This window comes from Haliaeetus leucocephalus, unplaced genomic scaffold (genome assembly GCF_000737465.1).
Source record: "Haliaeetus leucocephalus isolate CR32 unplaced genomic scaffold, Haliaeetus_leucocephalus-4.0 Scaffold140, whole genome shotgun sequence".
In the NCBI taxonomy this organism is placed as follows: Eukaryota; Metazoa; Chordata; class Aves; order Accipitriformes; family Accipitridae; genus Haliaeetus; species Haliaeetus leucocephalus.
The window spans coordinates 15,495,205-15,511,255 of record NW_010972576.1 but is presented as its reverse complement, the minus strand read 5'-3'; the positions used below and the strand labels follow the sequence as shown (position 1 = coordinate 15,511,255).

The following is a 16,051-nucleotide window of genomic DNA, read 5'->3' as shown; positions in this document are numbered from 1 at the left end:
AAAAGAGATTAAAAAATATGCTAGTGACACAGAAGCTTAGGAATCATGAACTATGTCACTATGAATTCTCTGGAGGCAAGGTTGGTTTGATTCTTACCAGCTTTGAGTTTGCATAGACTTTTTAAATTTTCATTGCCAGAAGTACTACAAATTTCTGTCTTTAGGATACTTCTGCATTGTGCTAGCACAACTGTCCAATCACAAAAACAATTTGAGAACTTATTTGGCTGAAAAATAACCTAGTTTAAAAAGTTATTCTCAAGTGGAGAAGCCTCCCATTCTGGTACACTGGCCAGCAATGCCACCAGTAAGCCAGCACAAGGGAGAAAGCAACTGAAGAGCAAAAATGGGTGGCTGAAGACAGCAGTTCCAAGTGCCACCATGTGCCTAATCATGACTTCTGTTCTGACAACTCAGTTCTGCTTAGCATCTTTTACAGAGTTGCTAATAATATCAAAATCTCCCACTCTTAAAACTGCAAAAGCTTATTTTGAAATTGTTTATTTTGAGTGAGATGCTTCATAGGTCTGGCTTAAAATGCAACCATGTAATTTAACACATCACAAATTCACTGGACTGGAAATTTCTAAACCCTGCTACCAGTATACCTGTAATATAATATCATCACACTCTAAGGCTTTATCCCACTACATTTTACAGACACCTAGAAATGTAGGTGGGAGGACACAAAGGGATAAACTCGGATAAGAACTCATTTGCCTGTGAAATAAACCAACTATTTAGGTATTTTAAGTACAATCACCCATACCATGAAAGACTTTAAAACGTAAAATGTACATTTTATGTGGCTTAAGTTTCATAATGGAGGCCCCACCAAAAATGAAAATGAAATAACCACATGTGAAAATAAACTATATTCTGAAGTTCTTTAACTGGTTGTCTACCCATAACCCTCATATTTTCAACAAATTTACTACAGCATTATGATCTTAATATTACAAATAGCAGTTCTTAAAAATGAACCCTCCTCCATTCTTAAACTCTTTGCTTTAAATTATTTTCATTTACTCATCAGCTCCTCTCATCAACACAAAGCCTAAGGAAGCCTACAAATAACATCCAGACAGGACATATATCCTCAAAGTTCATCTCTAGGATGCTGTTTTCAAGTAAATTAGTTTATCTGCATTAAATTTGTAGGGCTATTTATGTAAGATTAACTAGGCTTTAATGCCTTTTAAGTTTTTTGCCCTGTTAGAACTTAGCGAAGCAAACAATTGGAATATTTTAATTCTGTATAGGAGTGCCCACATAGGAGCTTAAAACAATGAAATCCACTTTAAAAATTAATTCAAAGTGGTTTTCCAGAATGCTTTCATGTCGGCAACACTACTCTATAATAAGAAAAAAATCAGTCCATTTAATCTCTGCATGAGAAACACACTTGGAATTCTAACAACCCGGCCAAATATTCAGTAGATGTGCCCTATTTTTTCAGTAGGTTAATTTCTACAAATTAAGTTATCACACTTAATTGTTGATAAAAATGTACTGCAAGAGTACATTATGTATTTCAGACTCCTCAAATGAAATGAAACAAAATGAATTTGAAGTCTCCTAATGCTCACAAAAATATCAGCTAAACATAGAAACATGCATGTGTGATGACATGTACGTTGATTTATTATTGATTATATTAATGTAAATACAACTAGATCAATGCAAACTCCTGATAACATATCTTTACATTCCTGACATGGGTATACTGCTGGTTTTAAAGTGTGCTCATTCAGCTACATATTGCATTAGCCTTCACTTATATGGAAGTATTAGAATTTAGTGAAGAGTTTGGCAGCAACCGCAGTGATTTGTATTTAACATACCAAGTGTTCACACATTATACAGGAATCACTGCAAGAACATATATATTACATGTCAAGGCAAGCACAGTTAAACAGCTAAAACCCTTTTTCTCATTAGAAACACGGTTATGCAATTTCTTTGGAAGATGAAGCAACAGTTTTTCTAGCAAGCACATCTACAGTACAAATTCTACCCAGTACCAAAATCAACTATAAAACTATGCAAGAACCAAGCACAGTTCCAAAAACCGATTTATCATTTTCCTTAAAATGGTACACTGTACATAGGACTTTATAGCAATGAAGAATTACCCTTTTGCCTGTAAGATATATAGAGCTGATTCACAGACAAGCTATTTCTTTACATTCTCCACTCCACCAGAAAAAGGAAGAAATGGAGGGAAAGGGGAAATTTAGACATTTATGTCAGAGGATTTTGAAATTTAAGAATAAAAAACACGCTGTGACAGTCACACACCATGCTTTTGAGAATTATTTTGAACACTAGACATATCACATTGTTCTGGACAAAATCAATGCCTACTTCCACCTCACACACCGAGTTCTTTTTCCATATGAATTCAAAACTCTGCAACTACCAAGAGAAAACACAGCCAAAAAAAAAATTAAAAAAAATCAGTGCAGTAAATCAGATTTGGAATACTAGATACAGAAACATGTAACAGTCAAGAGGCAAGTAAAAACATCTGGGCAGAATTAGCATGGCTGAAGAAGGCTCAAGACCCAACTGATTCTTTGTCAAGAGTCTACCAACATCACAATAAGAAGGAGCTTATAAATGAACTCCTTTCTTCTCCCACAAGAACTCTTGGAGCAGCTTTCCATGGGATCTTACAGCTAGGGAATAAGAAAACAATGCTATCAGTTTGAATTTAATACTCAAACTCACTCTGTTTCCCAGTGCAAATTGCTAGTTTACACCTGATTTTTCAATACAGACTGATTACAAAAGCTACTTTTAAGACCTTTTTCGAAAAAGTTAAAATAGTGAGCAGCTTTTTAGAACAGAAGAACAAGGGAACTAAAAAAAGGGCCTTTGGAGGAAGAGACATGCAAGGCTGCCAGCAAGACAAACAAGCCAAAGGTGACATATGCCAAAGGAAATCAAAGAGAAGAGCTAAGAGAAGATAGAACCAAGGTGGTATAAAACATGAACGCTAAGGGAGCCTGATGAGACGCAAGAGATATACTCCAGACAAATGCAGAAGAGCAGCAATAAAGCTTCCAGCATTCATGTGTGCACGTGGAACAGGGCAGAAGTCTGTACTGTAACTTCCCATTCCCTTTTAGTACCTTCCTGAAGGGCCAACTCTGATGACTGTGTAACAGAGGGTGAAGATTGTGGCTGTGAAGAAAGGCTTGGAGCAGGTGTCCTTACTGACGAGATCACAGCAGAGGAAGCAGATGTTCCAGCCCCAGGCTTGGTAAACAGAACGCTCTGGCTCACAGAGTGCACAGGCTGCGAAGAATCAATGCCACCTGAAAACAACAGCAGAAAGCAGGAACACTTTGTATTTGCACAGACAATTACACATTGCAAGCAATCACATTCGATTTCACAATAGCTACAAAAACAATACAGTACTTCAAAGAGAGATGTCTTCAAACAAGTATATATGGGGAAGTTGGTTGGTTTTTTAAGTTAAATACCTATAATGTTAAAACTCCATTTAAATGAACAAATTGGTCTGACAACTAACAGCAAAAAGGAAGCATGGTGTAGTAAGATCAAGATTAAGCAGAAGCTAAATTGACCCATTTTTGATTCATCCCCACAACTCCATGCTTTCACAGGTTCCCCTCTTCCCAGGTAAGAGGAACACAGTCCATGTGGGATTGCTCCCTCTAAGTATTCCTCCCACAGGCAGGAAACCTGAAAGTCAGCTGTGTAATAGACCAGTATTCTACCTCCCTTGAAGGGCTGGCACTTTGCAATTTTGGTACTCAATTATGAGACCCATATTCCAAGCAATCTGTTTCAATCAACCCTGAGTATTCCACAGAACTTTTGATGTGTTTTAAACATCTGGACTAGATATAATCTTCTTAAAAAAGTCAGATTAATGCTTTGAGAGATTTAACACAGTCCAGTTGAAATGCCTATTAGATAAGGACAATATAACTTCAATTAAGTTAGCTTTAAGAGTGTCACTCTTTGTTTATAAACTGAAAAATTCATCATATTATGATTCTTTCTAAAAACCCTGACAGATGAAGCTGTTAAAAACAAGAATTGAAAGGAAATGGTTTTACCAATACTACTCAGTAAACAAACATGGAAATTAAACAAGAACAAAATTCACTGCTGTATTTGTAGAGTACTTATTTAGGTTACAGAATTCACTAGAGAATGCACATGTAATATTAACTTTGCTTTCTCTGCACATATAGCAGTGTAGTTCCTACAGTCCCTGTCTTTCTTAAATAATGGAGTTGATATCTGAAAGGACTTTATGGGGAAGTTGAAGCTTCCTTTAGAGTGGGAAGAAGAAGAGGTGGCTTAAAATGGTCTTTTTTTCTAATTTACCATCAAAATTAACACATACATTTTCACCACCTTAATAGAACTTCTATTTATTATGCAGTTTTCAAATATAATGTTGAGCATATAGGGCTTTTTTGCAAGTGTTATCAAAATAAAAATTAAAATATGTATTTCTCCGAAGTACATACACACAGCATTTTCTATTGAAATGTACTTGCTACCACCTCTGCTTCTACACATTATGTCTTGTAGACTCCCCATGGAAGCATCAGCACCTGTCAGCAGAAAAGTGCTTGTTAGGGTAGCTACACAGCTTCCTGAAGCAAGATCTGCAAGACAACAAGGCAAGTTCTTTGTGACATTAGTGTGCTTACCCAGGTTTTGTAGCAGAGAGAGTTGCTTATGGGGTTATGGTATTTTCCACACTTCAAGTCAATATAGCAATGCTCACAACAAGCACTGCTGTAGAGCATGCTAAATGCTATAATGTCAGTGTCACATGTTCAAAGCCAAAACCAATTTACATCCAGATTAGCTGAAGATGTAACACCTTCCTGCCAAGTACCAGTACCTATTCTCAAACAAAAGTTATCCAAAATACCCTTCAAAGTTACATGGATCCTTTATATGTATTGTAAGAAAATGTTTTTAAACTCTGAGCAAAAAAATAACATAATTTATTCTTTACAAAAATCCAACCTGCAAAATTACACATTAAACTTTATTTGATGACTCTGGAAAGTTTTCTACAGTCGTAAGTAACCAAGACCAAAGGAAACACTTGGAGAAAGTTAATCTTTAAAAATATATTGCTAGTAACTACCATCACTAAGACAATCTGCGGTTATCGTAATTATGCTATCAACTTTTTTTTCCCCTTGGCCAGTAAGAAGATTGCACCCTGTCATATAAGTAGTGATCAATTTAGGATGGTGTATTTTAGCTCAAGACAAAGCTGGACTGAACACCAGTTGAGAGTACAAGTTTCCCATCAGTTCATCCAGGGCAAGCCCCATCAGGCCACACAACATTTCCACCAACTGATATTATGAGAAGCCAAAAGCTTTGTCAGGCTGCAATAAATATAAAACCTGATCTCAGTGGCACAGTACTTTGTCTTTCACCTTCCACTTCTCTCACCTTTAATGTGCACTGAAGTTTTCTCTTGTGCCTTTGAACCATGAACATCTCTTGCACTACAAATGACCAAGTATACCACTTGGTTACGAAAGCCAGGTACCAAGAAAGATCTACAGCTAAAAGGTATGTTACAGAAAGAATCTGCAGAGCTGTGCAAATTAGCAGTGTAATTCATCATTTTTCCTATACACTATCACTTAAGTTTTTTATTTAATTATTTCCAACTTGAGACCTACAGGTAGTAGTTAAAAAGCGTATCACCACGGTATCTTCTCAAGTTTTCAGAAGATGCAAGAACCACCCCTTTTGAGTTGCTACAGCTGCAATGTTCGTTTCCTGCTCCTCCCCCCCCCCAAGCAATTTCTCCTGAGAGATTTACCACCTCCCTGCAGTTTGTTTTTCAACAGCATCCTATCTCGCCGACTTTCTGTATCTTGGCTGCAGTCTGTCCCCTTTTTCCAACCACACCTATATTAGCAGATTTACAGGATTATAGCCTACATTCCTACGGAACTGGGGCAGCAAGGACTTTAGATCCTGATCTGACATAAGGGGAAGTATGTGCAGGAGATAAAGAAATTAAAGTGTCTCTTGCTCAGGCAGATGCCTACAGTTACAGGACAGTAGACAAGATCCAGGAAGCAAAGAAACCCATACCATATACCTGCAGGAGTTCTCAGTCTCTCTCTCCTCAGGGAGGAGACTAGTAAAATTTAGGCATCCTGATTGACATCCCCACTGACTGGAAAGCACCAAGAAAAATCAAAGTGCACTGATTTCAGCTGAAATAAGCTGGAAAAACATTAAGGAAAGCTACTGACCTAGAAAGACAAAAAGCCTTAGTAACACAAAATGTGTTATTTACACAGCATGACACCATTTCTGGACAGATTTATACCAACACTGTTCTACTGAAATATAGAATTTAAAACTAGAAGACAGTGTTTTTGCTAGCTGAAACCAGTCTAAACCACTGGCTGCTATTCATCAAAACAAGTCAACTTCCAGCAAAAGATTCCTTTTAAAATAAATTTCTTTTCTTCTAGTGAAATCTCAGCAAGCTTCACCGAAAATACTTCAGTGATTTCAGACAGTGGCTGCCACAGTTTTAGAAAAAGATTTTGCTGCAGTTCTACATCCTTAGTACGTGACATACAGCAGCTCAGGGGTTTGATCTTAATAGAGTCAGCATTTAGGGGGGCTTTCCAAGGCCCTACACAAATTGGTTTCTTTAAAAATCCAATTGTAAGTCCAACGCTTAGAACTTTTCTGATTCAAGTAGAAAACAATTCAGAAATCACCAAACTTCTCAAAAAGCTCATGCCAGCTTAAGTTTCCTGAGTAAGTCCTGTTTAAACACACAGATTTTATTAAAAACATGGCATTCTTCTACATAAAGTGTTTCATTTTCATCACAGAGAGCTTTCAGTGTTCACTGACTGCACAAAACTGCTATTGAAAAATACATTAAGACAGTAGCATCCTGAGTGACGGTCTTTCGAAGATTTGCTTATTTATAATTTAAGGATTGTAAGGGGTCTTATTTCACAGCATAGCACCAATTATAGCAAGCTATCTTATTGGCACTCTGACTAATAGTAGGATACCATTTAAAATTTTTTTTACATGAACAATCACAGAAAGCACACTTAGGAATTTCAGTATATCTTAAAATTTTTTTCAAGCAATTTTGCTAAAAACTATGCACAGAACAGACTGCAACAGCTTTCCATCATTGTTTCCTTCCTGGAGAACAGCAGGGAGGACAAAAAATTCAGAAAAATTCCTTCTTACGAATCATTCGTCATTTCCTTAAATTACTTGTGTGTTGTACTCGGACACTTTCCAAGGACGTACAAGAACTGGCAAATAATTTTCAAGATCCAACTCCTTTTTTTAAATGCTGCAAACAATTCAAATACTATATATAAAACTACTCCATCTGAGAACAATAAGACTGCACTCGGAAATTCAGAAAGCATATCAGTATCCCAAAAAGTAAATCAATTATGCCAGGACCAAACAACTACTTGCCATCTTTTATTTGCCACGTGTTGTAGCAAATGAATTTTTAATATATTTTAGCCAAAGATGTTGAATTACAGACTAAAAAATCAAATATTATTGGAGGCAGACTGTTTAGCCCCAGACTTCAAAAATGGTGTAAGTCTTCAGAATTTAGTAATAAAACAGCCTGGCTCTTCCTTCAGCCTAGCTACCGGTTGCTATCTTTATTTGCTCCTTCCCAGTCAGTAAATACAATCATTTGTGTGCCGAGGTTGAACCAGGATTCAGAGGGAAGAGAAAAAAGTTATTCTCCAGATAGATCAGTTCCACAATCCAGTCCACTGTGCAACAAAGCACAGGGCATGCTTATCTCAGCAGCTTTACAAGCTCTGAAAGAGTCTGAATGTGGCTGAAGTAATTATGCCTACAGTCTGGCAAACAAACCAAGTACTGCAATATTACTCAAGTGTTAACAGAAACAGTGGATCAGTGTTTATTTTCTTAACTGCAAAGTGTGTACCTATTACGCACCACTATCACAGCCAGTTCTATCATCAGCTCTTTGAAATCCAAGCATAATGTTACTACTTCTCCTTGAGGCCATGTATTAACTCAATCACTCCCTTAAGAAGAGCACCGAATTGTTCAGAAATAAGACTATCCATTGCTCACATTGCTCTTCATGGTCTGGTCAGCTCTACTGTTTCACCTTTAAAACAGTTGTTCCTTATAAAAAAATTATTGTTATGAACAAATCATATATTTCAAGACACCTCCAAAGGAAATAAAATTAACAGGCATTTAATTAAAAAACTTCTGTAAATAAAACTAACAGTCTGAACAAACAGTAACGCATCTTCATATGACTACTGCAAACCTAACTATTCTGGAACAATACCTGCATTCCGTCAAGTCCAGCTGTAGATTCTGCGTTCAACAGAATCAATTTTTTTGGCCAGAGTTTTAAACCTATAGTCCTTGAAAGAATTCGTTTTTATGCTCAACCATGAAATGCCATTAACTTCAGAAGCTTTTCAAGGAGCTCCCTATTTTTCTTTTTTAAACAGTATTTTGTTTCATGTTTTTGAAATATTACAGGAAATCACACAGAGCACCTCGTAGACACAGAATTCAAATCTACTAATATTCAAAGTACTAAAACTGAGCTGAAGGATGACACTCTACCTCCTAGTCTTGGGGGAAGAAAAAGCAATATTGAAACTAATTTCAACCTTGGTATGGATTGGATGAGCTTCATTTAAAGCTTAGCTGGCTTTCCCAGGCAAAGCTTTACCATCATCAAAACCATGATCTTTCCCAAGTCCTCTGTCTTAGAAAACCTCAGCTACAAGGACTCTTAAAACAATTCTAATGTTAAATTCTAATCTGAAATATCTGGCATAAAAAAGGAAACATTCTATAGTTCTCTAATATCTGTCTCAGCAGAAAAAGAAAGCCATTACTCTTGCACAGCTTACAAGTCAAAACTGCATGAAGTCAGAAAATTACCAGTATAGAAAGAAAACCAGAATTTTCCTGCACGCGCTATTGCAATCAGAGTGAGAGCAAGATGTTTCAATGTAGAGGCACTCCCGCAGCTCTCATCTCTTCCATTCTTCCTACCAAGTACTGCCTACCCCATGAACTTAACTCAGTTTTCCCATGAAGCAGAAACTGCATCTGCTAAAGAGGACTGAGTGTACTTGCCCTCAACTGGCACCTTCACAACTTCCTTCTTTATAGCTACATCCATACTAGAAACGTCAAGTTATTGCTTACAAAAATCAGCTAAAACCACTGAAATTGCTCTCTCATTCAAATGCTTATCAAAAATAATAATTAAAAAAAAACCCAGTTGCCTCCAAACCCATGTAGGCTTCTACTTTTTCTGAACTTTCTGAAGAGTGCATGTGTGCTCACTTAGGTAAAATTTAAAGAATCAACTTAGATGACGGCTTAAAAAAATTCTCTAGCCAGAAAAGGAAAAAAGTATCTTTGTGATTAATAGAGATATTTCAGAAATTACACATTCCTTCAGAACTGCATGAAAAAAATTCCCTTCCAAGGCTACTCACACCCCCCCCCAATAAACTAAAACCATCCCCCAAATAGTGTCATCTTCTGTACCTCTCAACAGAAACATGTCAGTGATATGATTAGCTGCTATTGTGAGGACTGTGATAACCAACTGAAAAAAGTTTCAAGAATGAATAAGGACAGAATTCAAAATTATGATACAGAATTTCACATAGTGAACAAGTACAAACCAACAAAAGCACATGATTTCTGATGTTCCCCAAACACATCCGGAAGTTCACTGTCCTTTAAATAATACCGTACCTGTATTTATTTGGTTGTTTACTTTAGCAACCGATCCAGTCAGATTCCTGCAGAGGCTGTCTTGAGTGGACTGAGCAGATGAAATAGTTGTTAATGTTGTATTATATCCCACTGGAACATGCTGTTGAAGTGAATGAGGTACTGACGTACTCTGGCTAGAAAATGTATTTGTCTCTTTGAACTGTCCAACAGCAGGTAGGGTCTGGGAGGTAAATACCTGCCCGTACACACTGCCAGCAGCCACAGGAGGATAGGAAACATTAGGATACATGGCACTAGGAACCATGGGCATGGTGTAGTGATCAGAATTAAGGGGAAATCCCTGAGATGCAACTGAAGAGCTGACAGAAGTGCTGTAGTGATTACCAAATGCCGAATATGACTGCTGAGCACTTGTATGCAAGTAGGATGCAGATGATATTGCTCCTTGAATAGGTCCTTCAGCTGACCCCACTGTATGAGCAGGAGTTTTGTTGTACAACTGCTGTGATTCCTGTGTATTCAACACATTGGTACCCACAGAAGGTGTCATAACATTTTGTGCTGGTGCTGAATAGTAAGTAGGGTAGTAATTGGCTCTATACTGATTATCCAAATGTGAAGCAGCAGCTTTACTGGGCACTTGGGAATAGTGTCCTGAGGGCACACTGTAGCTTGGAAGATGCGAGCCATAGCCAGAGGGGAACTCCATCCGACTCTGCACAGGACCTGAAATGAAGAGAAAGCATCACATGTATTAAAGGTGCATCTGCTAGTAGTGCCAATGGACTCTCTACTTACTCTAACAAACAACTGGTTTCTTCTTGTTTTCTGTCACTGTTTTTGAGGTCAGCTTCCATCAGCAGAAAGAGAACAAACCAACTATAATGCATGCAAAATGCAGTATTTGAAGGAATTTGCAAACACACACAGAACTAATGGAAAAATTGATTGCTTCCATTATCAAAAGAAGTTTCCATGCCAAGATTGTATGCCTCACATTTGTACTTTGAGTATTTTTAAGAGTTTTTAGGATGTTAATGTTTAAACAAATAGTGAGCAACAGTAAGCACCAAACTGATGTTTCTAAGTGTCTGAATACAACAGTATGCCTTAAAGAAACTAACTGAATATGGAAAATGAAAAGCTGCAGTCAGACCAATATGTCAATATATAAAAATGCAGGTACTCTTCTTTACAAATGCTCAATATGGTGACCAAGATAAAGTGCTGCAGGGCAGTTATTTTTGTCTTCTGTGTTCTTTTGTATTATGCTTTTATGAAAACCAACATTTTTATGAAACTACAGAGTATCTGACAAGGCACTTCATTTCTGTTTATTGCCTGATTCTTACAGCAGGTATAAGAGATGTTGGTATCAGAGAAATGGACCTCCACTGTCACTGCAACTGGCTCTGCAACATTAGAGCTTAATTACATACTGGTCCAGCAAGGGTCAAACAAGTACTTGTTTGCTAGAGACTGAATGTTAACTATGTCCAACTGATCAATGGTAAATCTAGAAGTTCTTCCTCAGGTTCTTTTCCTGAACCCTACTTTTATTCTCTAGTGAACCATAAATGCATTTCCTTGATAACTTCCTTTCTTAAAATTACAACACCCTACTGCTTACAGTCACACTGAATGACTATGGTGTTATTTCCCAGGCCTTGGTGAACAGGAACACAAGCACAGCACTTGGCCACTCGCAAACTGAACAGCAGCTATGATGATAATGAATTGTTGATTTCCCTCCCTATATTTACAATGTTACAAAATGTAAGTATTTCTTCTCTTGTCTTGAAATTCTGAAAAGTCACTGTTTCCAAGGAACACCCAGATGTTCTATAGTTATCTTTCAAGGCATTTTAATAATGAATTTGTTAATGGAATCCCGTAAGCAAGGAACATACTGCCCAAAATTGCTTCCTGATAAAATTAAAAATGCCTTGTCTTAAATTGACAACCCAGAAAGTTGAGTAGAAGAGAAAGGAGCTAAAAAATGAACAGCAGTAACTTGGACTGTTGGGTCAAAAGACAGAAAGGCACTTTGGGAGAAAGCATAAAGAGCTTAAAAAAAATTACATCCTGAGTTTTGAGGAGAGTATGTAACTATGCTTCTGATTCATTATTTTCTTGAAAAAGTGGGAGCTGCTTCATAGAGCTCTGTAGTTTATTCTCCTTTAAAGGAAAATGATTTTGAGTTAGCAAGTCATTAACAGCTACGTGAACTTTGGCAAACTTTTGACCTGCTTTTTTAAAGTCTGAAAGAGCCAACTCAAAAATACACCAATAACTTGTATCTGTTGAGGTTTATTGCTGTAAGCAGTTATGTCACTTAAGATGGCAAGAAAAGATGTTTTCTCTGAAGAGTCTGTGTATTTGTTTTACTAAAATATGAGGAATAAACCAACTGAGCAGGTATAATTTAGAAACTGGCTTAGGAGCACCTGACTTCCAAATAAAAGGCTGCGTATCAAATCATCTACTGCAAAGTCTTACAGTATCTAGCTCTGGTTTAAAAACACACACCATAAATAAAGACAGATTAAATTAGCAATACAAGATATCAGTCTCTACATTATAGAAAGCCCGAGTCATCTTTATTTGCATTTTTAAGTAGAAACATCTGTAAGTTTAAAACTATACATGAGCACACAAGAGTATAAATCCCATGACGTCCCCACTAAGACAGACACACCTGACATTTGAAAATTTGTATTTTTTATTTCAAACTCCTGGTCCTTTAAAAGCAAGTTTTACAATTACATATGAAAGATTATTCCCATTATCTGAAGTGAGTTTTTTGCCCATTTGATTATAAAGAATGTGAGTAGAAAGTAATTTTTGTACTGTAATTAGTAGCTGAAGCTACTAATGATGACTAGATAATTGGACAGTTTTCAACACTGGAAATCTGGGTACATCTTCAGTGTCATTTTGACATCCAGTTAATTGCACAATCTGTCCTGATGTCTCAGGTACTCCACCTTCCTCCCAAAACACCTGACAAATCTCTGAAAAAAACTCCACAAGAGGAGGTGAAAACCTTAGCTGCAGAAAGAACTGCTGAAACGCCATCTCTATAATGAAAGCAGTCAACCTCTCCTTCTACAGACAAATTAATACTTTATAATGTTACCATGTATAACTACACAGGCATTAACAGCTGAACCCCAAAAGCCTTATCACTTTTTAATGAGGGGAAAAAAGCCACCACAAAAAAAAAGAAGCAGGGCTATGGCTATACCACTATGTGAATTAGTAAAACTTTACTTGCTAGTGTCACGTTTGCTTGGTTTTTATGTCCATGCATTCTCTCACCTGAATAATTTAGCCATCTGCCATGTACCCTACCTACATGTAGTCTACATACCCTATAACACCAACTTCCTTTCTAGCCAAGAACACCTGTTAGTTTTCTGTAACTTTTAACATCCTTTTATCCGCCTCCAAAGAAGACTCACCACAGCTCCCTCACATACCCCTCATGGGACGGACAGGGGACAGCACTACTGTGTCTTGTTAATTGCTGGCAAACAAGCCAGCAAATCAAACCACTGCTGAGCTCCCACAACAGCTCAGTCATGGAATTAATGTCTAGCTCCTTCATTCACCCAGATTCCCATTTTCACAAAATATTCAGGGATTTTGTATCTTTTGGACCTCTATCCTCTTTATCAAGTTTAATGAAACTATCCAAAAGATCCAAAAAGATCCAAAAGTCTGAGGAGGGATGGAAAACAAGGCTAAATAAATAACATCATAAGAAAATTATGGTCCCAAAATGCCAATGGTAATCTTACAAACCAGTTGTAGACAACACTAGACAAAAATCTTCTGGAGAACCATGGGGATTCAACACAAGTATCCTCTCAGCATTACATTTCAATACATTAAATTGTTAATGCTGAAGTCTTCCATCACTACTGGAAAAACACATCATCTTTTAGTACTGATTTAACAAGCAACATTTTATTATGCTGAAACTGGGAGACGGGTCATTCTCCACTTAGATACAAAGCCACCTGTAAGGCTACTACAGTAAAAGCTTCTCAAGCTTGCAAGACTTTATTCAGAAGAACAGTATTTTAAAGCCCCAGACTTAAGAACATCACCCCAAATGAGGGTGGCTTTTTTTTTTTTTTAAACACGTAAATTTAGTATAGGATCAAACTGAGAGCACTGTAGGAAAGAATAAAAAAAATACAAACAAGATTTTTTTTTTTTTTAAAAGACTTAAGTTATACTAAAACTAAAGTCTCCAAGGGTCTTAAATGGACTTGGTGATTGGGGCCGGGCAAAACTTATTAAAAACAAGGCTGAACATCCTTTTTAATATCACTGTATGTGCAACAGGTTGCTTGCTTTCTGCAAAAACCAGCCCCTCTTTCATCAGATCCCAGTAACTTCAAAGTTTTACCTGAAAAATCCACATTTTATGAAATTAAAACACAGAGCACTCTGAACATCTGAAAGGATGCAGTAGTGTTTTCTTTCAGCCAATATAGAAATAACTGTATTCACTTAAGTATCTTACATTTAAACTCCATTATACTGACATAGAAACCAAATTTCACAAAGAAGATTGTCTTTGCTTTTGAAATTTAATTTTATCGGACAGAATGGAAATTTCCAGTGACAGAAGAAGACTACACTCTTCCCCTCTACCACCCCTCCTATTACAATTAAAAAAACAAAAGAAGCCTCAAATCCTTTGTTATAACTTCAGAAGCTTAGTACTAAAAGACGACAGATACACTAATCTAAAAATTCTGGAATGCTGTTGCTAAATGACATAAAATGACAAATTCAGAGTTCTTGCCTACAAATCATCAAATACACATCCCTGTAAGATATCTTAAGGAACACAGAAGCCAAAGTTAAATTGAGTAGTTAGAAAGTTATAAAATAAAAATTCAAGACTATTACTGAACAGTAATTAAAGAAAAAGTGTTTCGCAGAAAATAAATGGTCTACTACAAGGTTTTAAACGAGTTGCTTTTAAGAATATTAGCAGCAACATGGAGTTAACAAATGGTAATGATGGCTCTTTAGAACTACCGTTTCATTCAGTTAAAAACACAAGGAGAACGTTGCATGTCAGTTTCTATTTGTTTCTGTCAAACGCGCTTCCAGGTTATTGATGCTGTAGTAGCTGTGTCCTGACAATGACATGTTTTTTTACTGAAATCCGTAAGTTGGCATTTTCTGAGTAATTTTGACAAAACTCAGCATTACAATACTAAAGTTTGGACACATCTGAGGCATTATTATCTCCCCAATATCCACCTTCCTTTTCATTCACTTCAGTGACTTTTGCATTATCTGGAAACTGACTCAAAACCTACTTTATAGGCATGTAAGCGCTTATCGCCTAACTACCCCTTTGGAGATAAGAAATATTTACGAGTAAAAAATTTCGTAGGTCAGTACCCTGCGTACTGATCTGCGCAGGAAAAAAAAACGCTTCTGCACAAAACAGTCAGACTACAAAATAAAGGGTTTAACAGCGGGAGCTAAAACTCTGTGCAAGCAAGAGGCCCAATTTAGATACAAAACCATCATTAGGTGCGGATGAAGATCACACAGTTAACGAGGTGTATTAATAAAGAACTGATTTTATAGCACACCAATTTAAAAATGAGGAACTGCACGCTAGTTATTTTAATTCATAGCACAGTTAGTCTCGACACTTCTCCGTCTGAAAAGCACATCGGTATTTCGTGACTTTGAGCTGTTTTACCTTTGTTTTTCAGCGACCCACGTTCCACGGGTCCGATCTCGTTTATTCAACCCCAAACCCCAGATCCAGCCGTGCGAGCGCCTACCCACCTAACTCCTTTCAAGTTCCTAAACAGCTACGAAGTAAAGCAAGCCCTCTCACCCTCAATACGTGGTCGCCTGCCCACACTCACGCACGAGCGCCAGAGCCCAGGCCTGGCGGAGCCTCGGCCTCCACAGCCTTCCCGAAACGCCACAAAGCAGCCGCCGCGACCCCCGGCAGATCCAAATTCCCGAGACGAGAAAGAAGCGGACACCCCCTCCCTCGCTCCTTTCGCGAGGCGGGGCGGGGCTGCGCCTTCTTAAAAGTTAACTCCGCACGTAGCGGCGGGGGCCCGGGGCGGGACGCGCGTTTCCCAAGCGGCTCCGGCGGCTTCTGCCGCCTTCCAGAGAAAGGGCTTCCTCACCTGCCGGCTCCGCCGCGGCCCACCGCCGGGCCCCGCAGCGGCCGCACCTCCCGCCCCCCCAGGAG

The 16,051-nt window shown here is 37.8% G+C and overlaps 1 protein-coding gene across 2 annotated transcripts in view; it reads right to left on the bottom strand.

Annotated features, from left to right (window-relative positions):
* Positions 1-15,809, bottom strand: part of SEC24B (SEC24 family member B) — a 47,682-nt gene extending 31,873 nt beyond the window's left edge. Inside the window, exons 1-4 of one of the 2 annotated variants that reach the window (XM_010586244.1) lie at positions 15,683-15,809; positions 9,817-10,524; positions 4,518-4,658; positions 3,138-3,323 (exon numbers count right to left, since the gene is read on the bottom strand). In XM_010586244.1, coding sequence (XP_010584546.1) covers positions 3,138-3,323; positions 4,518-4,658; positions 9,817-10,507 — 1,018 coding nt within the window. In that variant the 5' untranslated portion in view covers positions 10,508-10,524; positions 15,683-15,809. The remainder of the gene's footprint in view (positions 1-3,137; positions 3,324-4,517; positions 4,659-9,816; positions 10,525-15,682) is intronic. The other variant, XM_010586245.1, reaches the window with a different exon arrangement.
* Positions 15,810-16,051: the final 242 nt, after the last annotated feature.